At 33.9% G+C, this 26704-nt stretch overlaps 3 protein-coding genes and 3 long non-coding RNA genes across 8 annotated transcripts; 5 read left to right on the forward strand and 1 right to left on the reverse strand.

Annotated features, from left to right (window-relative positions):
* The first annotated feature begins 660 nt into the window (after positions 1 to 660).
* On the forward strand, positions 661 to 2170 carry LOC147484236 (lichenase-like). The gene is made up of 2 exons (XM_086581304.1): positions 661 to 795; positions 1035 to 2170. Exons 1-2 carry the CDS (start codon positions 741 to 743, stop codon positions 2012 to 2014), a joined length of 1035 nt encoding a protein of 344 aa, XP_086437430.1. The 5' UTR covers positions 661 to 740; the 3' UTR covers positions 2015 to 2170.
* On the reverse strand, positions 708 to 2719 carry LOC147484237 (uncharacterized). The gene is made up of 2 exons (XR_015206824.1): positions 2581 to 2719; positions 708 to 2331 (listed from the first exon to the last, which is right to left on the reverse strand). It is a non-coding gene; the product is annotated as an uncharacterized LOC147484237 (long non-coding RNA).
* On the forward strand, positions 2657 to 5356 carry PAP16 (purple acid phosphatase 16). 2 transcript variants are annotated; one of them, XM_086581303.1, is made up of 6 exons: positions 2657 to 2942; positions 3542 to 3769; positions 3879 to 4155; positions 4239 to 4407; positions 4682 to 4933; positions 4997 to 5356. In XM_086581303.1, the coding sequence occupies exons 1-5, from the start codon at positions 2657 to 2659 to the stop codon at positions 4892 to 4894; spliced, it is 1173 nt and encodes a 390-aa protein (XP_086437429.1). In that variant the 3' UTR covers positions 4895 to 4933; positions 4997 to 5356. The 2 variants fall into 2 exon arrangements, with proteins under 2 accessions (XP_086437429.1, XP_086437428.1); XM_086581302.1 differs by having other exon boundaries at positions 5014 to 5356.
* A 5505-nt stretch (positions 5357 to 10861) lies between these two features.
* Positions 10862 to 15520, forward strand: LOC147484239 (uncharacterized). 2 transcript variants are annotated; one of them, XR_015206769.1, is made up of 6 exons: positions 10862 to 10999; positions 11351 to 11426; positions 13244 to 13475; positions 13600 to 13642; positions 13771 to 14161; positions 14238 to 15520. It is a non-coding gene; the product is annotated as an uncharacterized LOC147484239 (long non-coding RNA). The 2 variants fall into 2 exon arrangements; XR_015206770.1 differs by having other exon boundaries at positions 13356 to 13475.
* Positions 15521 to 19114: 3594 nt separating this feature from the next.
* On the forward strand, positions 19115 to 21344 carry LOC147484240 (FK506-binding-like protein). The gene is made up of 2 exons (XM_086577184.1): positions 19115 to 19446; positions 19904 to 21344. Exons 1-2 carry the CDS (start codon positions 19335 to 19337, stop codon positions 20938 to 20940), a joined length of 1149 nt encoding a protein of 382 aa, XP_086433310.1. The 5' UTR covers positions 19115 to 19334; the 3' UTR covers positions 20941 to 21344.
* A 2592-nt stretch (positions 21345 to 23936) lies between these two features.
* On the forward strand, positions 23937 to 26256 carry LOC147484241 (uncharacterized). Its single transcript, XR_015204452.1, has 2 exons — positions 23937 to 25370; positions 25676 to 26256. It is a non-coding gene; the product is annotated as an uncharacterized LOC147484241 (long non-coding RNA).
* The last annotated feature ends 448 nt before the right edge of the window (positions 26257 to 26704 follow it).

Genomic DNA, 26704 nt, shown 5'->3' on the forward strand with positions numbered 1-26704 from the left:
CCTTACTTTTTTAACGTTTTTGAGAACTTATAATAATGTCATAACTCATAAGCAGCTGTATGCGTACTGTGTAGAGAGTAGCCAACGTAGGGAAGGCTTACTTTTATATAGAAAGTGGGCTACATACATAGTTTATTAAATTAAAAACAACACGAGGGCGTCTAATTGCTAAGAATGCAGCCTAAAGTTCACTTGTCAAATGGTCAATATACTATGTAGAATTATATCTTATCCATCTAGAGTCTGGCCATATTAGGTCGTAAAGCATAACTTCTTTGTATATGAGTAATGGGGCCATAGCAGATATTCCAAATGCACCATTGATTCATTTAGCTAGATTGTAACTGTGTGTGTGTGTGTTCATTTAAATCTTTATTGATTATCAGAAGAGTTACATGATGGGTTTTAGTTCTTCACAACAGGATGACAATTGACAAAGGTCATTTTAAGTAAAAGAGTTAAATCTTCTTGGAACGAATAGTAAGTTCATATTTGTGACGATGCAAATTTAAGAGCCAAGACTTTTAAAACAGAGACAGACCAAAGTTTTTCTTAACAGAATTTGAAGACTAGTCTGCCTTCAATGAATGTACAATTAAGTCACATGGTGATCGTTATCGATTCTACTTATATTGACAATAATGGGGTGGGGGCATTAAGTTGTTGATTTTAGATCTATATAAAGTGAATTCATATTAGTCATACTTAAACAGTTCAAGTTTCTCGACTCTAACTCTTTCATGGCTCCTACAATGCTTTTTCTTGGGTTGCTATTTGCAAGTCTAACATTAACAGGTTTCTTTCTCCTTGTATTCTTTCATGTCGTAATAACTTCACACAACTGGTGCAATTTTGTTTGATGGACAAACGGTTCTTTTTCTCAGCCGAGTATGGTGAAGGAAATGAGATGATCTATAGTGTAAAATATATATATGATGATAGTGGTCTACCATTTTATGGTTGTTAATTATACGCAGTGCTTCACTATTTGTAAACTTATATTGACGTTCGCTAATAATCAACATTAAATGCAGGGGCACAAACTATTGGAGTCTGTTATGGAAGGGATGCGAACAATTTGCCTTCACCACAGCAAGTTGTGGCTCTATATAGAGCAAGAAGCATAGGAAGAATGAGAATTTATGATCCAAACCAAGAAGTTCTACAAGCCCTTAGGGGATCAAATATTGAACTCATACTGGGTGTGCCGAACACAGACCTACAACGTCTGGCAGCAGACACAGCTGCTGCTGCTAGCTGGGTCCAAACAAATGTTAGAAACTTTTGGCCTGATGTAAGAATCAGGTACATTGCCGTCGGAAATGAAGTCAGTCCTGTAAATGGAAACTCCCAGTACGTTCCATTTCTAGTCCCTGCCATGACAAATGTTTATAACGCAGTTCTGGCTGCTGGCCTACAAGGCCAAATCAAAGTGTCTACAGCGATTGACACTGGTGTGATTGGGACATCTTTTCCACCATCAGCAGGCGCCTTCAGAGGCGACATCATGTGGTTCTTAAACCCAATCATTGGCTTCTTGACAGACACCCGCGCGCCAATTCTTGTGAACATTTATCCTTACTTCAGTCATATTAGTACCCCCACCATAAGCCTTTCATATGCTCTGTTCACAAATCCATCAACAGAATTCACAGATAGTGGTAATAATCTTCCATATCAGAACCTGTTTGATGCCCAATTGGACAGTTTCTACTCTGCTCTAGAAAGGGCGAGTGGATCTACTTTGGAAATTGTAGTATCAGAGAGCGGGTGGCCTTCTGCTGGTGGTACTGCTACAACGATAGATAACGCACGTACATACAATCAAAATCTGATCCAACACGCGAGTAGAGGTTCTCCAAAGAGGCCTGGGAGGCCTATTGAAATTTATCTTTTTGCAATGTTCAACGAAAACTTGAAAAATCCAGAATTTGAGAGAAACTTTGGCCTCTTCTTTCCAAACCAACAACCTGTATACCCAATCAATTTCTTTAACCAACTCAGTGAAATGTAAGGCTAGGCTTCATGTGAAAAGTATAGCATGAGTGCCATACCTATGGCAGTTCTTGATCAACATGTACAATGTATATGAAGTACAAATAAAGATCGTTCTTGATCAACATGTACAATGTATATGAAGAACAAATAAAGATCAAGTTAGTACGTTTAATACTTTTGATGCCAATACTCAATGTTTACATGAAAAGTATTGAGTGACATATTTTTCACTATCTGTAATGTAAACTACTCCACAGGCTTCACATCGAGTAGCTTCAAAGCAATTCTCCAAGGTAAATAGTGCCTCTCACCCCTTAACTGCCGGCAGAGTCTCTGTGAGATAAACACCATATTACGAAAACCATAACAAATATTTCATTCTGTTGTTGCAACTTGCAAGCCTTAAAATAGATTGCTTTTTGCCTTTTTAGCAATCATTTTGGCGAAAAAATAAGATTCCTTCTTAGCAATCCTTACCACAAAATTAAGGTTAGCATTCAATAATATCCATGGGAATATACCCAGATAACTAGATAAGCATCTAATCATAATTACCACGTTTTACTCACAGCCAGAACTTACCAAATACCACTGATGGAAGAGAATGTGCAAAACACCAACTTTACCAACATTCTAAGACAGTTATAACTTTTTAAGGATGAGGGAAAGGGCTGAACATGGCTTCAGCATCTTCCTCTCTTTCACCATCCAACTAATTTTAACAACTATAGTCTATGCTCATCAAAAAGAAAGTTATGACCAAGAGACCTTTATTCTTCAAAGGACACCAGCAAAATCCCTTCAATGCTCTTCAGATGGTACATTCAAAATTGTACTATTTGCTGATCTGCACTATGGTGAGGATGCTTGGACTAATTGGGGTCCTATCCAAGATGTTAATTCTGATAGGGTCATGTCGACTATACTCGATAAGGAAACACCAGGTGAGTCACAAATTTTACAGTGTCTTTACACCTTCATTTACTACTTTAATTTATGCATTACATTTGACATGCCCTGCCCTATAGGAAAATTAGATACTATCACAATTTAATAGCACAAAATACATTATAATTACGAAAAACGACTAAAAAGGTATCAACCTTTACAAATTTTGACAATATGGGGACTAAACTTTTTTTTTCAGTCAATTTGGAGACCAAACTTTTTAATTTTTGGCAATGTGGGGACTAGTTACACATGTAGTTTAAATTTCTCACACGGTGTTTCATAATTCACAAGTTACATACATTGTTGTTATACACCGTACTCATGAACATCTACAACCTCATGACCATAGAAATTAATTCAAATTGTGAAACACCGTGTGAAAATTTTAGATGTCATGTTACACATGTCCCCACATTGCAAAAATTAAAAAGTTTGGTCCCAAATTGACCAAAAAAAAAAAAATTAGTCCCCATATTGTCAAAACTTGTAAAGTTCAATACTTTTTTAATCGTTTTTCGTTATAATTACTGCTAGACCTTATATGCTTCATTTGCTTCCAAGTGAGAGCCTCTAATATTGCAAGCTGTTGCAGACTTTGTAATTTATCTTGGAGATGTCATCACGGCTAACAATTTGCCTATTGCAAACGCGAGTTTGTACTGGGACCAAGCAATTTCCCCAACTAGAGCTAGAGGAATACCATGGGCAACCATATTTGGGAACCATGACGACGCACACTTTGAATGGCCACTCGAATGGTTCTCTGCCGCTGGAATTCCTGAACTCAGATGCCCATCCTCGACAAATTTATCATACTCAGGTGAACATTTTAAAGTCGATGTATTAGTTAGTTAATTATTTTGTTACATCAATTTGTCTCCATTGAAAGCATGTATACACTTAGGCCTGAATGTTTCATATGACTTCAGGAGAAGAACATTGCATCTTCAGAGGCACACAAAGACTTGAACTAGTTGAAAATGAGATAGAGCAGAACATGCTATCTTATTCTAGTAAAGGCCCTGAGTATCTTTGGCCTAGTGTATCCAATTATGTACTTCAAGTTTCATCACTGAAGAATCCAAAAAGGGCGATTGCATATTTATACTTTCTTGATACTGGTGGAGGTTCATACCCGGAAGTTATGTCAACTGCCCAAGCGAATTGGTTCAAGAGTAAATCAGAGGAAATCAACCCAGATTTAAGGTAATGAAACCAATGCACATTCTTTCCCTCCTGTGTACACTGTGTATGCTATTTACTCTTTAATGACTTGATGAAATTATTAGGGTGCCTGAAATAATCTTTTGGCACATACCAAGTAAAGCATATAAGAAAGTTGCCCCGAAGTTTAGAATACACAAGCCTTGTGTAGGTTCTATCAACAAGGAGAAAGTTGCTAATCAGCAAGCTGAAAATGGGATGATGGAAATTCTTATAAATAGATCATCTGTAAAGGTTAGTATCAAGCAGCCTATTGCTATTTGTCAGTTTTTAAGTAGTTAATAAAATTAGTCTTAAGTTCGTTTCTAGTTATGATTCTTACCATTTATTCCTAAAACATCTTTCTAAGTACTCATACAAAGCAGTCATAGAACTAATAATTGCCCCGAAATACTGCAATATATGAAGAATCTCTATGACACCTCAACTACTGGGGAATGGGGACGACCATAAATTTTAGGCCATGCATGTAGTAAACTACATTTTTGAGATTGCATCATATTGGCAGGCCGTGTTTGCTGGACATAATCACGGTTTGGACTGGTGTTGCCCCCACAAAAAGCTTTGGTTGTGCTTCGCTCGACATTCTGGTTATGGTGGTTACGGGAACTGGTCAAGAGGAGCAAGAGTTATCGAAGTCACTGAAGAGCCTTTCTCTATCAAAACATGGATTAGAATGGAGAATGGTGGTGAACATAGTGAAGTCATATTAAGCTCCTGATTTCTTCTTTTGAAATCTTTCAACTACTCTGAGTCAGAGGTAGGAAGTTTTTACATGTTTTCTTGGTTTATTTTTCTTTAGCATCCATCTATTAATGTCTAGTATAATGCATTTTGCAGATAGTATAAAAGTATAAAACTTCTTGAACATCCAATAAGCTGGACTCTAAAGGTACGAAGAAAACTCAGCTCGTGCTGGAAGAATTCAAAAGCTCTTGTTCCAATCCGCAAAGAGCGTCGAGAGTAATTAAGCTATATAAGTATTTCATGGGAAATTTAATACCAGCTGTGATTTGTATAGTGAAAAGTCATTCCAGTACGTACGTGCCAATGTCGCTATGATTGTTTATCATCGTTTAGTGGGATATCTCGAGTTTCTACAGATGCTTGTTGGCCCTAATCCCGTTTAACTTTGACATTTAATAATATTTATCTCATAAGCTAGAAAAGATTTCCCTTCGAATCTGAATCTGAATCTGATTTACGACCTCTCATAAGTATAAGTATAATAAATGAGTTAATAACTATTTAATACCACGAACTTTTATTTTTTTTGTTCTTACCTGAATTTTTTTCTCGCCTATTAATACCACAAACTTTCAATTTCTTACGATTTGGTACTCAACATCTAATTTTTTTTTTCTAATGACCAAAATATCCTTATGTCTTTAATTTCTTAATTGTCACTCTGTCATTTAAGTTACTATGGTCATCTAACCCATCCCAGTAGAGTGAATCCGATGGTGATTATATATTTTCTTTATCTATCACCCCACCTTCTTTTAGATAAAAATAAAAAGTTAGTTAGTAGTGGCAGGGGTGGCAGGGGTAGATGAGGAAGATACACTTATAAAAATAGGTAGGGGCATTTTGGTCATTAGAAATAAAAATTGGACATTGAGTACCCAATCTCAAGAAATTGGAAGTTTGTAGTACTGATAGGTAAAAAAAAAACAGAAAATTAGTCTAGAGGAGTTAGTTATAAATATTTAGTAGTCCTAAGACTCCTCTTAAATTTGTTTAGAATTTAATAATTTTTCCAATTTGACCCGAATATAGAACCACAAACTTCCAATTTCCAACGATTTTACTCAGCGGGAATATGACGAAAATATCTTATGTCTTTAAACAAACATAACCGACTATCTTTATGGTCATCTAACATAGTAGAATACAAAACAAAAAATTTTCTTATAACTATCACCCCGCCTTCACATTTAAAATAAAAATATAATGAAAAGATGACATCTAGGGTGCATGAGTGTATGAGTCTTGCCCTAGGAATTCTTGAGCCTAAAGGCCCCTGAGTTTAACCGCTACAAAAATCGCATGCCTATATGAGTGGCGGATCTTTATCTGCCGAGTACACACACAAGACACTAGCTTTTCTCGGTAATGAAAAAAAACTAAAAATATTATGCCTCCAATATTTTGAGGAGGCATTTGACACTAGTCGTTAAGTCTAAACTCCAAACCACTAGACACTAAACCCAAAATCATTTATAAACTAGACCCTAAGCCTAAACCCTAAACCTTAAGACATAAAAACCCTAAACCCTATAAACTAGACCCTAAGCCTAAAAGCCTAAACCTTAAGACACTAAACCCTAATCCCTATATCTTAAATTTATAAACATTAAACCCTAAACCAACCCATTTTCATTTAATAGTAGTTAATAAAACCCACAAAATAAATAATCAAATGCATTTTGTATCTGAAAATTTTAAAATCGATTGAAAGTGGTGTGTATGCATTTTAAAATGTATAAGTTTGAAATATAAATATGCATCTCATGCATTTTAAAATATATATCATTTTATAGCGTTTGGTGAATCTGTATTTTAAAATATATAAGTTTATAGCGTCCACATTAGGATAAAAACAGACGGCTGTACTTTTAAAATTCTATTCAAATCCAAAATCTACTCTTTTTTGTTCTAGTAGTTATCTTATCTAAAAGTAGTTATCTTATCAACAAGTAGTTATTTTGGAATGGGGGTGAAAAAAGATAATAATTTATATTAAAAAAAATAACAAGGTGCCCATTGGTCTCGAGTCAAAAGCTTAGATAGATAAAGATTTTTATAAAAAACACTTAGGGACATTTTGGTAAAACAATAAAAAGGGCTATTAAAACCCAAAAAAATTATAGATAGGGCTTTTGAGTTGTATTTTTTTTTAAATGAGACTCTCTAGCCCACTATTTAGTAAAAAAAAATGAAAATTCTAAATTGGAAGTTCGTAGTACTGATAGACAAGAAAAAAAATTGGATACTATTTAGTAAAAAAAAAATGAAAATTCGTAGTATTAAATAGTTATAAACTCTGTAATAAATCAGGATTAAAAAACAGTGTTTTGTATATATCAAGCTAGTGCAACTCATGAACAATATAATTTTATAGAGAGGCTTATAGAGCTCGGACTATATATGCATGCGGGAATACTAGTGTTCAAGTTTGGCACAAGGGATGCTGTTTTCCAAGTACCTGCTGCTTCTGACGTCTGTGCTACACAAACAAGTAGTTGGATTATAGCACCATCAGGCGGTGAATTGGAATCAATAGTGACGCAGATCAAATCATCAGCCAAAAAAAAAGTGTGCTATGCTGGGCAGCTGGGGTTGGTTGATAAAGACATGAATGGCAATATAATATCCTAGGTGCTGGCGTGCTGCTACTAAAGAAGTGACTGCAAATTCAGCTGAAGAAGTGAAAGCTGAAAGGCTTTGAAATGAATTGGGTGTTTTTTTAGTTTAACGGAAGCTAGATGTTATATTTCAAGGGGATTGTTTTTAATGTGGTTAATGGTTAAGTATTGTAATATAGAGTTGGAATGCTATTGGTTACTTTTTGAGAATCTTTAAGAGAGAAACTAATAAAACACTAAATTTTTTACCAAACTAAAAAAACACCAACCAATCTAAGGAGAAACATTAAATATTCGACATCAAATGACGCGGTTTTAGATAAATCGTGCTATATAGCCCATGCAGCTTTCTCAAAACCGCGCTACTGAAGCCCATCTTAAAAGCCCAATCCCACGTGGTTTTCCATAAACCGCACAATGTGTCGCACATAAACTTTCTTCTTTTTTCTCTGTCCAAATCTCTAGCGCGGTTTTGCGAAAACCGCGTGATTGAAGCCCACGCGGTGTTTAAAAAACTGTGAGAGAGATTTGATACAACACCAAAGCTGAAACCAAATTTTGGCCAATTTAGTGTTTTTTTTGTGTTTTCATCAATATGTGTCCTGAAAATAAAAAAACATCAAATTATTGGAAATTTGGTGTTTGATACTAGGATAGTATCTCACATAAAGATGCTATTAGTAAAAAGTATGTTCTTAGTTTGGTTACTGGTTACTTAGTTAGTCATTTTAGATATAGTTTGTTCTGCAAGAAATGGGCCTCAGCCCCTCGTTCGGTTCCAAGTACATGTAAATAAACCCTTCCCCTTCCACCCATATGGTATAACCCCCTTCTTTTCATGGCTTTACTAAATAACCTTTCTATTTTCACAAAATGAATAAAATATAGGTCTAATTTTAACTTTCCAACCAAAATTTTTTTTTCGATATACCCTAATAACAATATTGAAATAGTGATTTCCTAGTTTCGCAATTGAAGATTAGTGCAAATTTAGCTTATCGTCATTTTTCATTTGAAGAAATAAAACTCAACATTGAAAAAATCATTGATCCTTTGAAAGTTGCATTTTTTTATTTTTAAGTTCATCTTTTATAACAAGTAGCTTTAAACCTTCATTGATTATTCTATTTCTTCAACTTTTCTATTTTTTTTTCTTTTTTTGTGCTAAAACTGGTTATTTTGATATGCAATTTTATTTTGTCATATGATTTTCTTTTTGCACAATAAAATTTATATGCAAATTTATTTTTTCATAGTGAAATTTATATGTAAATTTATTTTTGTATATGAAAATTTACTTTTGCATATGAACTAAACTATGCAAATTTTGTTTTGCATATAAATTGTAGTACGGAAATCAGTCTTAAAATTTATATATAAAATTATTTTTTCATTGTGAAATTTATTTTTGCATATGTACTATACTGTGCAAATTTTGTTTTGCATAGAAATTGTAGTACAAAAATCAGTTTTAAAATTTATATGCAAATTTATTTTTGCATATGAAAAGTTATTTTTGCATATGTACTATACTATGCAAATTTTGTTTTGCATAGAAATTGTAGTACAAAAATAAGTTTTTGCATAACAATATTTACTTTGAATTGTTGAATCACCAAACAAGTTTTTCATATATAAGTCTAAAATCTGCATATTATTTTCATTTTAAAATTGTTTTTTTTTTGTTTCTAAAACAATCACAATATGAAAAGCAAAGACTTTTTTGGGGGTTTTGACTACTAAGTTTGGTTTTTTGAATAAAAACAATTATTATATTTTATATTATATTTTAGCTTTTAATGTCATCATTGCTTTTTTCATTGTTATAACACGTTGATTTTTATTTAATTATTTTTTCCTGTAGTATGGTTCTTATTTTTTGAAGAAGGGAGAGGAAGGGAAGAAGGAAGAGACCCCAGGAGGTATTTTACAAGGGGTATTTTCCTATGATTTCATTTTGTTTTTATGTTTTTAAAAAAGGAGGTTTAATGTACTTGCTTGCTCACGGGGGTGTTTCACTTAACAATTTGAGTGGAGAGAGATTTATCCCAAATCCTGGTTTGTTCTTTCATACTACAAGATCAGACAATGTATTAGGTCATATGTAAGTACCTCAGTTGGAGTACGGATCAGTGGCACAAATCTTTACTATTTTAAAAATCCCACCTCTATAATATTGGAATACTGAAAAATAATAAAAAATGTGTGACTCTTGGTCACTTTTTTTGGACGGTTTTATCCTTACTTTATATCATGAATTTCTAAAATACTATGAATATATGATTATAATAATTGTTTTATTGTAGGGTCAAACATGTAATTAAGATTATTGTTCTATTTGTTGCCACGTTGAGTTCAAAACGTAGGTGGGCTCCAACATTTCCCCACATCACGTTTCTTTTGCATGTGCTAATATCATCTTTGATTTTAACAAAAACAATTATTTTACTATTTCTATTTCCATAAGTTTTACAAATCCTAAAACTCTACTTTTACTTTTTCTTTTTTTTTTTTTTTTTTTTTTTTTTTTTTCATCTCTATTTATTTATTTATTTATTTTTAACTATATTTTTATTTCATGTTTAAAAAATAATATAATACCTTTTTTCGGGAGCCAAAATAAAGTAATAATAATAATGTAATATTTTTTTCTATTATGTACAAAGTTTTTTGTTGTATAAATATATTAAATTTTATCTAATATATAAATTTCTGTGATACATCATATTTCGATTTTTGATAGAATTTGGTTGACACGTTCACGGCGTATAAGTACACGCTCATAGAGCATGCATAATATGAGTCCTTGTAATTTTTACCACTTGACTACTGTTAAATATAAAAATAATATAAACTACATTTCTGGTTAATAGAAAAAAAAAATACAACATAGAAAAATCATTTCTCGTCTTGCTAAATAAATCTAAAAATGTTCGCTTTTATAAACAACGAGAAAGGAACTAATCTTATATATAAAGCGGATACCAGATTTCCCAATTAGTTCCCGTATTCCCGGTTTTACACCAAAGTTTTTAATGGGAAGGGTACCGGAAAGTTAGACAACCACTTATTTTTTGTTCTTCATTAAAAGGGTAAATTTGTCATCTTATATATAAAGCGGATACCAGATTTCCCAATTAGTTCCCGTATTCCCGGTTTTACACCAAAGTTTTTAATGGGAAGGGTACCGGAAAGTTAGACAACCACTTATTTTTTTGTTCTTCATTAAAGGGTAAATTTGTCATTTAAAGTATTCCCATAACTATAAATGTCAACTTCTTCGACAAACAGAGACAGATACACCGTTTGGGCGGGTTCACAAAAAAAAAACCGCTCGTCTTCTTCGTTCCTGGCCAATACCCATATTAACTTTCAAATCGAAACTACAAATTTGATAATTCCTAACTTGCTCTCCATCATAACAATTTCTATTGAACCAATAGCCAATCATTTTAAAGGTTAGTATGCATTTTTCTCATTGTTTACTTTTTCCTCTCTTAATTCTTCTTTTCGCTTCAAACTGAATTCTATGGGAACTCTTAATTTTAATTTCAGTTTCTTATTTTGATTGCAAAACTGAACTCTTAAATGCAAAAATTTCAGTGACGCTTTGCTTCAGTGTTTTAAATTTTATTTTTTTGTTTGTTGTTGTGTAGAGCGCGCATCAGTTCACTATGTGCTCCTTAATTGATAATTCTTCGTTTTTTTGTTTATCGCCCACTATTATGATGAAACTTACTTGATGATGAAATATATTGTATATCTGCGTCTGGCAGCTTTTGGTCATATTACTTAGGACTTTTTTGCAGATGATGAAGAGGACAAGGAGTATTTTGTTCAACCAGTATTGGAGAACGATCTTTGCTTTCTAAGTAACGAGTTCAGGTTTGGTCCTAATCTCTGTTGCCTAATCTCTATTTTCGTATTGTTCTATTTCCTACTTTTTCCTTTTCTATTTTTTTTTTTGTTCCACAGAATGGTGCCTTTATCATTCGGGACTTTTTTACCCAACTTCCGCCTCAAACTTAAACTTAAAGATATGGTCTTCTAATCATTTGCCCCATTTTCTTAAACCAAGTTTTCAGTTATTTTTTCCCCAACCAACCGTTTGATACTTTCCCAAAGAAAAAGTTCAGTATTCAACAATCTCTCTTCTTCATCTTGAAAATTTCTCTCCACATGGAAGAGGTTAGATTATTATTTTTTTAATTTACTTTTAAATTTTGTTTAGGGAACAAGTTTGGTTTCCAATTTTTTTGCGCTGGCACCATTTTAAAAGAGTAACGATGCTTTCTTTGAGACATTAACTTTCTTTATCTGCTCTTCATCTCCACACGGAAGATTGGGTATGTTTATTGTATGCTCTTCATATTCTTCATCTTTTAGCTTTGTTTAGTTGTTACTCATTTAATTGTCAGGTTTGAAGTTATACCTTCCATTATTAAGAGTCCTTTTAATAAATTGCTTTAAAAAAATTACAAACTTTTCTCTTAGTAATAAAAGGAAGTGCATTATTTGAATTCGGGGAAACAAACTTTATTTCTTCTGTTAAAGTCAAGTGAGTATTTCTTAAAGTGAAGAAAAAAATAATATCAAGATCCTGTACTTTTAGGGATTTGTAAGTGATTTCTTTTTCTTTGGTTATGTTGTCTATGCAGAATTTGTTTTGTTAGGATAAGGTTCCTGTTTTTCAAAATTATGGTAAACGTCAATTTTGTTGTTCTTTTATTTGCCTTGACCAAGTTGTTGCTTTCGTGCTTTGAGGGAAACTACTGTGAATTGAATTTTGGGTTTTTAAGTCTTTACAATTTACTCGGTCTTTCGTTTTTTCTTCTTCTTAGTTGTTATTTATCTTGACAAATGTCATAAGTTTCTGTTACATAGAATGTCTTATAAGATAAAGAAATGAAAAACTGGTACAAGGCACGCGTTTAATTACAATGGTGTTGTTCAAAATTTGCAAATGCTCATCTCCGAAATCCATTTCTGAGTTTGCAGTTTAATAAAAGTCCTCATAGCATTTCCCATTCAAAATTTTATGTAGTATCAAGGCACGCTCATGTGCATTAGTTTTATGGTATTAGTCGTTGTACTAGAGTGATAGCAGTCATTGTAAAGTTGCACAAAGTGACACAGTTCAAGATATTATAATAAGTACATCTTTAGTTTTTCTTTTTTTTTTCGAATGATTTCATAGTGCTCTATAAAATTTTGTTCTCTGGATTATTTGTTTACAATAATATTAATCTTTAGTTGGGTGTTTGCTACCAATCTTTTGTGGTTCTTTATTCATCTTACGTGTTGCCTCACAATGTAATATGACATTACATTCATCTTAAAAAAAAGATTCTTGCACTTTGGATGCATTGCTTTTGACATTATCTCAGTTTACCATTGTTAAATGCAGCGTTGCCAAAAACTTCTCCCTTTCTTTACCTTTTAGTACGTAGCCTATTTAACTTTTTCTTCGTTTATGGCCCTTCACTTTTAAGTTTATATATTGTCCACACTAAATTGTTAACTCATGATTACTTAGTGTATTCTTGCTATGTGGATTTGGTTTTGGTTTACTCTATAGATTTGCACAACGCTTTTGTATAATGGAAAGGGTATTGCGAGTGGATGTTATAATCAGTTCTTTAGGGAATACATGGACATATTATCTATTGATTTACTTTTTTTTTGTGTTACACATTTTACAGAGGCTACATTACACCAACACTGCTGCTATGTAGATCTGAAATTATGTCCCAGAGGGTAAACAAATGTGACCATTACTTGATTAAGCCAACCATTGTAATGTCATGTGAGCAGGGTTGCATCGTTTGAGCAGTTTATTCCGCATGGCTTTGATGCAAGTGATGAATTTTCCTGTTGCATTTGTCTTAAGGGGGTATTTGCGTGCGATTTTTTATTCCTAAAGATTGTTTGAATGTAAGGTTTCACTGAATCAGTGTGATTTGACTTATTTCTATTTTTCAATATTAAAACACCAAATCAATCAAATGACTTTATTATCTTAATGAAATGGAGATACGTGACCAATGTTCTCCTCCAGGTCCCTCTCTCGGTTTGCTGACATTGTCTCTCTCTGTATTCAGGTGAGGTCAATCAAACATTCAAACACCTTTTATATGTATTTCAGATATGCATTCAGTTGCATTACTTTGTAATTTCAAAAATTAGCATATCAACAGCATATGATATTTTGTCTCTGCAATGCCAACAGACTGAGCCAGAGTTCAGGCCAATAATGTCCGATATTGTGGAATCTCTTGAGCTCCTGAATGATAGGAGTTCGCCAGATGGTATTGAAGGGGAGTCCTTTGATTTGTCTCTTCAAACAACTAATACTCGCTTCATATCCTCTCCTGTTACTAGCTAAGCCTCTGCGAATGTACAACAATTTTTGTGAGAAAACAATCTTGAGTCATACTGGCAGGAATGAGTCACTATGGAAGTGTGTAAACCCATTATACTGGCAGGAATGAATCAATATGGAAGTGTGTAAACCCATTAGGTAGTGATACCACGCTATACACAGAACCAGTATGGGATTAAATCTACACTTTTCTAAATACTCTTATTGGACGGAATGATTTGGGTGCATCTCGTTGCAGGTATTATAAGTATTACATTTTGATTTGTTCCCTAAGATTGTGTTTCTGAATTGAAAGGTCTGTCATTTTATATTAGGTATGAAGCTGCTATTACATTGAAGAATTCTTGCTTGAGCTTGAAAGATGTAGCTTTGGGTGACGTACTTCAGATTTTCAATATTGTAGTTACTTTAAAGAAGTGGAATGTAGTTCATGCAAATGACTGGCAGCCGATCACTATTACCGTTGGGTATGGTGGAGGGGTACTTGATTTCCGTCAAAAGTTAGTTAAGGTAAGAGAAGAGATCCTGGAGTCATAAATAGAGTGGAAGTTGACACCGAAATACGAGGAAGGAGGATCTCTTTTTCAAATTTAGGTTAGTGTGGTAAAATAGGTTAGTGTGGTAAAATATGGTTTTTAAATTGCTTTAGAAAGTTAAAGGTATTGGGTTATGCTTTCAGCATGGCCAACGGTAAATTCCTTCAAGGATATTATTAGATATTGGTAAGTAATACTCAGTTGTGCAAGGTTGGGTTGACATGTATCATTACTTGAGATCAGTGTCCACAAGATAGTATCTGGAAGTTGCTTTTCCTTCTTGCTTGATGATGCAGTCGTAGGCTCCTTTTTTGCACGATATGTTCACTTTCCTCAGTGTATATCTACATTTGGATTATGAAGTATCTGTTTGGATCATCCAATAGATCCTTATGGTTTTGTGAGGGGTTACATGTTTGGATTCAGCCCTTAACCTGCTTTGAATCAGTAAACGTGATTTCGAAAAATTACATGAAACATCACTTCTTCTGTATATGGATTTATATACTTTTACGCGAGTCATCATAAAGCTTCTTTCATGATCTACAACAATGGTATTCTGTAAATTTGTCCCGCTACAGGTTAATGGAGAAGCTCTATTGAAAGCGATGCCAATCTGTGGTATTCATCAGTTTCTCATACATGATACAATTGATAATATACTGATGGAGAGACTCGGATTAAGTAGCATTTTACTAAGAGAAAAAGGTAAAGAGCGAATCAGAATACGTTGAAATCAGTACATTGGTAATTGAAGCCAATCAGTCTCTATAAATCAGTATCAGATACGGAATTTTGAATTGGTACTGGGTTCTTACTGAGCAAAATTAACATCAAGCAACCACCGTACAACATGCTGTAGGTTGCAGAAGGGTGACTAGAGTAATTTCATATATTTTGTTTGGAATATGGATGTAGTTGCAATCGTTAAAAACCGCAAAGGAATGCTGACGGCAGCTGAATGACTTGGTACATCTGTGTATTGGGTTTCTTTTATGGAGATGGTATGCCCTTACTATTATTTTTCGTCTAGAATCAAGAGTCTGTCGAATTTGCTTTTATATTTAGTAATGTGTATCTTTATATTTAAAATTACTTCATGCTTATGCTGTCAGGAAAACTGTGAGTTCAAATAAACTGTTGATGATTTCCTATCTATATTTCTGTTTTGCTGACAAATCCCACTTAGTTTGTAGTTGGAGATAATTGTCAGTGGACATAAATATATGTTTGTTTACAATTCCTGAAAGGGTTAAAGAGAACATTGTGGTATTTGTTTGGTAATCCAGATATAATATCTTTCTCTGTCAGAGCATCTTAAGCAGTGCCTGAGAAACCCAAAGTGTATACATTTGTTTCCCCAGCTGCCCCTTCAAAAAGCAAATTGTTAGAATAGAAGGGTAAAACCCAATATTGTCAATTAGTATACGAAGTGGACTACATATTGGTCTCTGATCTCTAATTATATACCTTTGATCACAATAAATTCACAGATGGAATGAATTGGCTATTCTATTGGGTTTTACTTTCTAAAATGAAGACTGCCTCGCCAAACAGACACACTGTTTCAGCTTATTTTCCAAATAAAAAAGGGAAAAAATGAGCGTATACTGCACTTTTATTGTTTTCCAGAGTTTGGGTGTTGTCTGGATATTGAATTTTTTTTTACAGAAGGTATTCAATGATTTGGGGTGTTGATGGTTTACTCATTTTTCAGTGCATTTTGATGGTATTATTTCACTCTCTTCCTAATTTTCCGTTACGTGGAATTATGACTGAGCGTATACTGCACTTTTTATTTATTTTTTTTTTCCAGAGTTTGGGTATTCTCTAGATATCGATTTTTTTTTACAGAAGGTGTTCAATGATTTGGGGTGTTGATGGTTTACTCATGGATTTCTTCCTAAATCATGTTGTCATTATCGGATACAATCATTACTTTTGGCACCAATCAATTTTGAATAGTGGTTACCGTTATATGAACATCTTTTTCTAAGGTTTGACACAATTCTGGTGACCCTATTATTGTCATAATAACTCTTCCTTTTTTGTTTATTTTTCTGGCTTTTTGTCTTCTCCATTTTCTTGGTCAAGTGGAGATTCTTCATTGTATCTCACGGCTTTTTCTCTCGTCTTTGATGTTTTTATTATTACTTTGTGAGTCAACACGTAAGATGCACAATAGATCATGCTTTTAACGTCTCTCAACTCTTTCATTATGCATTCTGTCAAAGTACCATATGTGGAGTTGGGTGATAATAGCATTTTCAGAATGAGGACCAATAGCTAATGCAAGAATTGATCAAAAGGATTGTGCAACTAACTACGTGGTGAAACAGATATAATTCAACACGACTAGAATCCATAATTTCTTCTTTTTTTTAGCCTCCATACAGATGATTTGAAAATATTACTACTTTGGTCATTTGAATCATTCAATCTCCATAAACATGAAATGAGATCAACAATATATTGAAAGTTTTAAATGGTAATCTTGCCACATAGAAATCTTCCAGAAAGATTTTACTTACACATTCAATTCACTCCACATATTATATCCGACTTAATAGCTCTATAGAACAACTATCAACAGTGTCCAATGTATTTTTTTTAATTGTTACTTAATGTGATCATTTCTAAATATAAAAATAAATAAATAAAAATGACATTTGTTAGCTAGCTAGAACTTCTTTCTCTGTCCAAGCTACATGCTTATTTAAACCGACCAAAATATATTATAGTTAAAGCTTTTTTAATGGTAATCTTGCCACATAGCCATCTTCCGAATTTTTTTATTTACACATTCAATTCCCTCCACATATTATATCCGCTTTTAATAGATCTATATATAGAACAAATATTTAGAGTGTCCAATGTATTTTTCCTAATTGTTTCTCAATGTGATCGTTTCTAAATAAATAAATAAATAATTGCTTTTGTTAGCTAGCTATAATTTCTTTCTTTGTCCAAGCTACCTACTTATTTAAACCGACCAAAATATTTAAAACGACAAAAAAAAAAGAGCTGATGGATTCGCTAGATCATCCTGAAAACAATGATAAAAAAAAAATTATTCTTCTTGCATTTTTTTTGAGATATTTTATTCTCCAGTGTAGAATAACAATTATGTTGCACACCATGATATAATATTCTTATATCTGCTTACATATAGTATACTCATATGAATCCAACAATGTTCCTTAATCACATATAAATGCTCGACAAGATAATTACACAACCAGCAGCATAAATGTTAACTTTATCAACATAATACCTATTTTTTTGGTAAAGTAGTTTGTGGCATATGCACTAATATATTGACTAAATTACAGGTGGTTAAATACATCTTCGAATATATTTATTACGACTTTGTGCAGAAATAAACAAAAATTGAATTGGACAAAGAACACAAAGCGTATTGAAGTGTTATTTTTTATTGAAGTTTTTTTTTGTCGGACCTCATTTGTATTAATCTAAAACATATTACATAATATATCCATTCAAACAAATGTAATATGTTATTATTCTAATTTACATGCATTTATTCCTTTGATTTTCTCCACCCCAATTTCCTTTCCTAAAACGTGCAACGCACGTACCCGTTTACTAGTATATATAATATGAATAATTAAGGAACAACCTAAAATTGTCCAAATAAACCAGATTTTGCAACCTATCTACCTAATTAAAGGAGTATGAATAAAGATATTTGCTTTAAAACACGACCGCGGACTTAAAACTTCCTTTTAGTCGAAAAACCAACTTCCACATCCCATGTTACTCAAAGGTTCCTAGAATCCTAGTATTACATGGCTAGAAAACTTTCACACATTACATACATTTGCAAAGCCTAGATCGCACTAGTAAATATTGTTTTTCTTTTTTTAATTTCTATTCTTCTTTCTTTTCCAAGTTAAAGCAATCAGAAAAGATCAAGGTGGAATGAACACTACTTATCTTGTTTTAAAACCGAGCAAAAGAAGTATTAATTAACAAAATCAAGAAAACTCCTAACTAGGTAAAAGGGTACCAATAATTCTACAGTGATACATAAAATTGACACATTCATCCCACACAGTGACGTGGCGGATGATATATGTCACGTATCACTTTCTTACACAATAATACATGACATGTAGCACGATGATACATGACGTGTAACACGATGATATAAGACATATATCATTTACTATGTCACTCTGTTGGATAAATGTGTCAATTTTATGTGTGAGTGTAGCAGCCTCAAAGGGTACGGAACTACGGATAAGTTCCAAGTCATGAATCAAAACAACAATTCCACAAAAAGTAAAACAATGTGCTCAGGCGCTCAGCTTTAGAAAAAACAGTTTGGATAATTGTAAAAATACCGAATTTAATAATGACTCGTTTTCCTGCCAAGGTACCAATCACACGTGTAATTACCATATCTATCTCCTTGACATTAAGAACTTTACTTAACTGGCAAAATCACTTACCTTTTCGAACAAGTAGTCAAATCTTCTCCCTACATCAACACCATCAAATCTTACATCGAGATTCGTGTTACTCAAAACTAATAATAATCTAACCGTTAGGGAGTTAGAGACGACAGTAACCTTGGGTTTACAATAACATTAAAAAATTTATATATAAACTCAAACCTGCGACTTGTTTTTTTGTCAAACAAAGAATTGTTTTTTTTCTACTTTTGAGACTTCCTCTCGAAATTCTCTTCTGTTTTTTTTCAACAAAAAGTTTCTATTTTGATTTAAGTTTTGAGACCAAATCTTTTTCTGATTATAAATTTGAAGGAAGAAAGTTTTTTGAAAAAAAAAAAAAAACTAGCTTGGGCTTCGTTTTTTTTTTAGCAAAGTGGTGTTGTTGGTGAAGTGAGAGATGGATGATTGGAGAAGAAACAGAAGTGAGAATTATAATAATTATAATTATCAACCTGTTTCAAGGAATTTCAAAGGATCAGATTACAGAAAACAACCCCCACAGCAAGCTGGTATGTTATTTTTCTGCTACTGATCATTTTTTTTAAAAGTTATTTAGTTAGTTAAGTAGGTAGAATTGAATAAAGTTAAGTTATTTTTTATGGGTTTTTGTTAAAATTTGGTGGGCTTGTTTTAGATGTGAGGATTACAGTGTTTATTTGGATGTTCTAGGGTTTTTTTATTTTATTTTATTTGTTATTATGGATAATGAGGTTGAGTTTTTCATTATGTTGTGGGGTTTTGGAATTTTTGTCATATATGGTTTAGTTTAAAAAGGCCCTTAGTCTAGTTTAGAAGTTTTGTAATTTTAACTTTTGAGTGTTGTTGTTTAGGTTTATTTGTTGTTTATGGAAGATGTTCATATTTATGATATTTGGTTGTTGTGATTTTTATTTTCTATATTTGGATTAAATAAAGTTGATTTGTTAAGAGTAAAATATTGATTTGGAAACTTTTTATGTTTGGCAGGAAGTTGGCAGCAACCTAGTGGACCTTCATGGGAGCCCGCGCAGCCTAATGTGCCTTCATGGGAGAGGAGGTTTGTCACTACTGTTGGTAGAATCCCATGGGGTCGGCTTGTGCATGCACACAAGGATTTGTACCTTTATAAGGATGTATTACAGTGGGACGACTCAGCTGGTGAGGAGGCATTTCACAATGCAAAAGCCCGTTACTGGGCGATGATTAATCGCCTTCCTTGTGAAATCTCTATCCCTAATCCATACATGTACATTGATGAGATCGATTGGAATGCTGAAGTTGATCATCAGCTTTACTTGGATTTGGAGAAAGTGCCAGAATTTTCTGGCGTGGAGACCAAGGATGTAAATGCTGATAAGGTTGTTAATACTAATAATTATCAGGATCAACCTATTGTCCCCACTGGATGGGGTGATGATGACGCTGATGTGCCAGATGGTGATAAAAATGCCAGTAATAAGAATAATCCTTGGACAGTCCAATATGGGAAAACAAATACAAATACTTGGGATGATGTACCATGGGGTTTGAACAGTCTGATGAAGCCTATCATCACCTCTGAAGGGGGTGATGGCGATGATTATCCAAGTAGGACTTCTAACAAGTTATCTCCTCCTCTAGATCAACCTATTGTACCCTCAGGATGGGGTGGGGATGAGCCAAATCTGCAAGGTGGTAATAAGAAGGGCATTAATAAAGATAATCCTTGGGAGAGCAGCTGTGGAGGCTGGAAAGCCGTACCATGGGGTTCGAACACCCTTACGAATAAAGCTTGTAATCAGTTTGAGAACCTAACTAATTCTTGGGGCAGTGGAAACCAGAGAAGAGAGAATGACAATTGGAGGAAGAGAGAAAGCGATGGTCAGCACATGTCAAGGTATAAGACGACAAGGTTCCAGGGTGATTACTATCAAACAAGTAATGGGTGGAGGAGTAACAGAGGGAAAAAGAGGGTGACTTTTACGCATGAGCAGTCTCCAATGGAGCCTTGGGCTCCACAACAGTGGAACTCAATACATACTTGAGGGCCTTATTGGTTGTCACTGGCCTTGTGAAGCAGGAACTGCATGGAGTTGGAAGGTTGGAAGAACAAGGTTTCTTGTTATATCCTCTAAGATGATCTCATTACATTTGTGTGTTGTAAGTGGAACCATTGAGTGAAGGCTCAGTTTTGTTGGTTTCTTAGTTGGATATCAAGTAATATATAGATCAATCTATTTTTTTATTTTTTGGTGTATAAGTGGATTCCTTCTAGAGAATTGGTTTTGGTGGTAATATTTTCTGCTGGGTTTGTAAGTTACCTCCAAGGAATCATAAATGTACCAGTTCTATGGTTGTTTAATTTCAGTGAGCAGCTTTGAATCAACAAAAGAATGAATCAAATGTGTAGGTTCTCATTTAGCAATAAAATAATTGTGTTTCAGTATTCTTTCTTAATATACTATGATCTAATGTTAAATTTTAAGTTTATATTCCCAGGCTGAAAATTAGCTGTGAGCCTTGTGAGTTTTGTAATATCTGAACTGAGGCATTGTATGTGCAGTTTGGAAAAGGTATGTTTCCATCAGGCGCTATGTGCCACAAAGCATGATTTTACTCTTTGATTGTTTTTATGAGCAATTGTGATTCTGCAAAAGAAATTAATGAACTCGGGATTTTATATTTGTCGTTCTTTCCTAAAGTTCCTTGTTTCTTTGTATCTAGGTTACATTGACATGCCGTATCGGACACGGATACGAATTGTCGGACACGCAAAATATCAAAATTTGAGGTAAATTACATGCAATATGTGTCCGACATGGACACATGGATACGTATCCGACACGGATTTTTTTCAAAATATGGCGTGTCCATGTAACCTAGCTTTGTATAATGCATGTTGATTTACCATATTGCTTTTGCTGTTTTGGTCATTAGAGGTGGGGGAATAGACCTAGTCAGTATGAGAACACAGGTCATCATGTTGTTTAATATCCAAGTGATCATGGATGGAGGAATAAAAAGAGGGCAGCTATGTTCATTAGTACATAAACATTTAGCTTCATGAAAATGGAAGTCCAGTATACTTGAGGACATATTAGTCATGTTAGGCCTGGTAAAACTGGAAATTGTTGTACTTGGAATAAGCAGATTTTTATCCTATCAACTAATATCTTAAGTTTTAAGCTTTTATATATGCAGGACGATTGTAGTGAAGGTCAAGTTTTGTTTGAGTTTCCTTTGATTGGAATTTCAGCTTTGAATGATGGAAAGAACTTGGGGATGTTTTACAATCGGACTGTACTATACTACTATCCTATAAAGAAGTTGGTTTTCATATTTTAGACTGTCTTGATGGTTGACATTTTAATCAAATATGTGGAATAGCCTGAATCTGTCTAAATCTTGAAAATGTTGTTGGTTATTTACTGGAGCCAAATGTATCTTGCTTTCATTCTTTTTTTCTTCTTATTCAATGTAATTACTGAACATATTAGTATGTTACATGTTTTACAATTAGACATAACCTTTGTCATCTTTTACTCTGTCTGATGTTGTATTTGGCTGATGGTTTTCAAATGCTGTCTTGATTGGATATAATTGAATATACCTACTCATAACTGTGAAACTGTATTCATACGGATGTTATATGGATAGATAATTGGAGCCAATTGTATTGTCGTATCTGTTATATGCTCAAAGTCTGATCCATGATAAACTGACATCTGTCCGAACAATGCTATTATTAGGTTTGGATGGTATTGTAGTAGTATCTTTGACTTGTGTGTAGAAAAATCTTAAAGTGCACAGATGTTCCAATTTGGTCTACCAACTCTCTTGGAGCCAACCATATTGCCCTTCATGCTTTTCTGTAATCCTGTTCATTTGATTTTTCTCTGGATTAAGCTTTTTATACTGTCTTGATTCGTTTCTGATAATAATTAAAACTTGGCTGCAGAAAATCCTTGGTTTTTTTTACTGGAGCAAAGTTAGCCTTTGTACGTGTTTTTTATACCTCTGATTTTTTATATGGTTTGATATTAACAACTTTATTCATTCGTAGTTACAACTTTATTGTTTGTTCTATGTGTCTTTTGTATTATCATTTTCTCCTTATTAGTTTATTTACGCATAGAACATCCTGAAAAGTCATGAACTCTTGCTATGCCATGACCTATGTTGACGGAACCAGATGTGGTTTTTAACATGCTTTTTCAACCCTTTTAATACTTTCCTGATTAGTTTCAGTTAAAATTAATGCAGTACACCTGAAACCTATAGTAGGCTACTTACTAATACATTAATACTTGCAATCATATGATATATTTGCATGTTTTTGTAATGCCCTGCTCCTTGAGTGTCAACGTATCTGGATCATTTTATACCGACTTAAATGTAGATTATTATCATCCCTTTCTGAATTTGTTTGTCTGACATTTTAATTGCCTTCAGTTTTTAGTTAAGTTAGGTGGGTAAAAGTGTACTTCTGTCTGGGTTGCTCTTAGTTTTACAATAGATACCACGGTAAAGATTTCTTGTTGCCATCTCAGCAACTCTTATGATGTATGGTTCTTTCAGTCCTAAGACTTTTAGTAGCTCTTCAATTTCCCAATAATGGTTTTTGATCAAGCGCATTTACTTCTTAGGAATGTGTTCATGACTTCATGGCGTCTCATGTGCATTTCCACCAAGTTGGTCTTTTGTTTTGCAACATTCTATTTGAGCTACAATTATAGCATGCATTCACCTATATTTTAGGACAGACTGCATTGTAATGATTCATATGTTCTGTACTGCAAGCAAATATATAACTGTGGCACTTCGGTTTTCTATTTGAGAACTGATTCACTATGAAGTTATGTTAGTCCAACCATTATGATATTCTCTGGGTGGCTCCTTTTTTTTCCTCTCGAGTATGCAGGAAAATGCATGTGCGAGAAAATCAAATATAGTCAATGCCACATGCTTGAATTAGGACCCCTATTGCGTTCTGAGAAAGCTAATGGCATACACACTCAGAGAAGGACCAAATTGGTAAGAGTGATCCTTTTACTTGTCTTTTTAGTCTTGCCTATTCTTATTTTACTTCTAAAAGCATGTGGGATTGTATTTGTTATCTTTCATTTCTTGCACTTAGTCCTGTCAGTTTTTAGTTACTTGTTATTAATTTAGGTACAATATTCATTTTTCATTCTTTCTTCTTTTAGTAATGTGATGGTCGTACCAAGTATCGTTGTTAGTTGTACTCTGGAGACCTATTCTGTCCATGTATATTAGGACTGCTGGTTGAGGGAGCAGCTGTCGGGTTGGACATAATTTTTGTCTGGGAGTTCATGTACCTATTCGATGCACTGAACTAATGTTTCTGTTTTTTTATGGGTGCTTCATGGGTCCACTTTAGCTTTTCTGTTGTTGATCTCATCAATGCTGTCCATGTCTTGGTAATCTTGGTGGGAAATGTAAATCCTACTTTTGTAGTAGGTCTATCAATTATTATGGTCTTTGGAGAAAATAGCAAGAGGCATTTGGGCTCTTCTCAGAATTGGACGATGGCTATTCTTGGTATGCAATTTTTAAATTAAAGTCCAATCCCAAGTGGAAATTTTGCATACTCTTCTAAAACTTGTGGGCGGGGGTTGGTTGAATCCTGTTCACCTACTTTGAGGAAGAGCTGAGTGGATTCTTTCTTTTAAAGACCTTTCCACATGGATCTCTTTCAAAACTAGTGTCTTTTTACCAGTTGGGTTGCATCTTCTAGAGGGATTCGGGAATTGTTAAAAGTGGTCATCTTCCTATATTCTTAATTTCTTATAAACAGCATGCCATTTGATTTTAATGTGACAGTATGTGCTCTTACATGCTTATGAAATGGTATAACTTGATAACAGTTCAGATGTTCTGTATCTTCACTTTGAAAAGCAAGCAGAAAACTCTTGCTCTGTTTGTTTTCTATTATTAGATATGATTCAGCATGCAGTCCTATTAGTCCAAGCATGATAGGAGTTGTTAAATTTAAAGTACACGGATTTAATGAATTAGCACGATATTAGTGATGTAGAACATTAGTCGAGTCTGTCAGTGTCATAGGCATGCGCCTATGTTCCCTCTACATTTTATGGGCGTGCGCCCCTTAGTTGAGTCCAAGCCCATGGTTCGAGTCCATTAGTTAGTTGTGACACATGTCGTGTTACTATTGGTTTATGCTTTTTAGGTTTAGTTTAAATAAGGGCTTGTAATTAGGGTTCCTCAGTGTTGAAATTTATGTGATTGAGAGATTCAATAAAAGAGTAATTTTAGGTCTTATTTAAATTGTGTTTCAATTAAAGTGTAGATTCTATTAAACTGAAGCTTCCGCCAGTCAGAACTTCATTAATTAGTGTTTAGCGTAACAGCGAGCCGGATAAAGGTGATTCCATGTGCTTGGAGGTGGACCTGATTACCTGGGAAGGCACAAAGTAGAGAAGGATCCAAGCAGGTAAAAGCTAAAAAGTCTCAAACTATTATTTCTTTGTAATTCTTTTTAGCAATATGGTGGCTGTACTAGTGTACTATGTACCATAGTGAGTTGTATTCTAGAAACCTGGACTGCTGGGTGAAGGGGAAACCGACTTAGCATGGACCCATACAGGACCCATTGATCTTTGTCCTTGTCATGAATTTATTTGAATTCACTAATGGATATATGATTTATTGATGGTTATCCTTGTCTTGAATTTCATTCTGGGTTGTGAAGCTTACTTTTGGTGGGCCTATTGATTCTTATGGTTTTCTTGCATGCAGAAATGATGTCAAATGTTGTATGCAATCATTAACTGGGGTACAGCTCAAAGTCTAGCTCGTTTGAGGCTAATTGGAGGAGGAGGAGGAGGGCATCATGATTATGAGAGGCCGAGTATCAAGTTACTGATTGGGAATGGGAGAGGAGTACTCAGAATCGCAGATAGTATTTCAGAATATAAATAGAATGCAATAAGATTGTCCTATTCCACAATAATTTATCTTTGAAGCTGCAGTCAGATGCATATGACATTTTATTCAAACGAAACGGGATAACGCTTTATGAAGCATTACCATGAATAAAGTTCAAAATGTGGTTACCGGTTTCTCTTGTGGTCCGAATTCACAATAGGCTCAAGATGGACAAGTTGTCATAGCAGCGGAAGTTTGCCATCGAAAATCTTGTTTATTATGGAAGAGACTATACAAACTGTACATTCCCCAATAGAAGAACTAAGGGTTTGTGAAAATGGAAGGTTTTTTTTGACTTACCCAAATGTATTGTTGCCTTGTTGGTACTACTTCTGTCAATCATTTATACTAAGATACCCATATCAGACACTTGAATGATTGTTTGTATGAAATATCAACGCCTGCAAAATTATAGATTTATTGTACGGATGCAGATAACCTACCAGCAGAACCTATTGGCAGTGCAGAATAATCCAAGACAAAGTTTGGTCAATTCCTGCCATCCAAGAAAAATGTGTTTCCAGGACATTTCTTTTCACCACCAACTGCACCTTTTGCCAAGTTTTCCCAGAAGAACAATATATGTTTTAGGCAGATTGTTGGTTTAGTCATTAACTACAAAAAAAAAAAAAAAAAAAATGGTTTAGTCATCAGGCTTGGGCCGAGTATAACCCAAGAACCTTCCACTAGCCTGACATTGTTGTTTAACTAGTTCAAATGAAGGATGTGGTCTTAACATTGGGAATTCCAGTTAAACTCCCTTCTTATCACGTTTTCGGTTTGATATCTCTCTCTGTATAAAACAACGTATCAATCGAAGTGAAGCCGCAGAAAAAGTCC

This window comes from Coptis chinensis, chromosome 8 (genome assembly GCF_015680905.1).
Source record: "Coptis chinensis isolate HL-2020 chromosome 8, ASM1568090v1, whole genome shotgun sequence".
Classification (NCBI taxonomy): Eukaryota; Viridiplantae; Streptophyta; class Magnoliopsida; order Ranunculales; family Ranunculaceae; genus Coptis; species Coptis chinensis.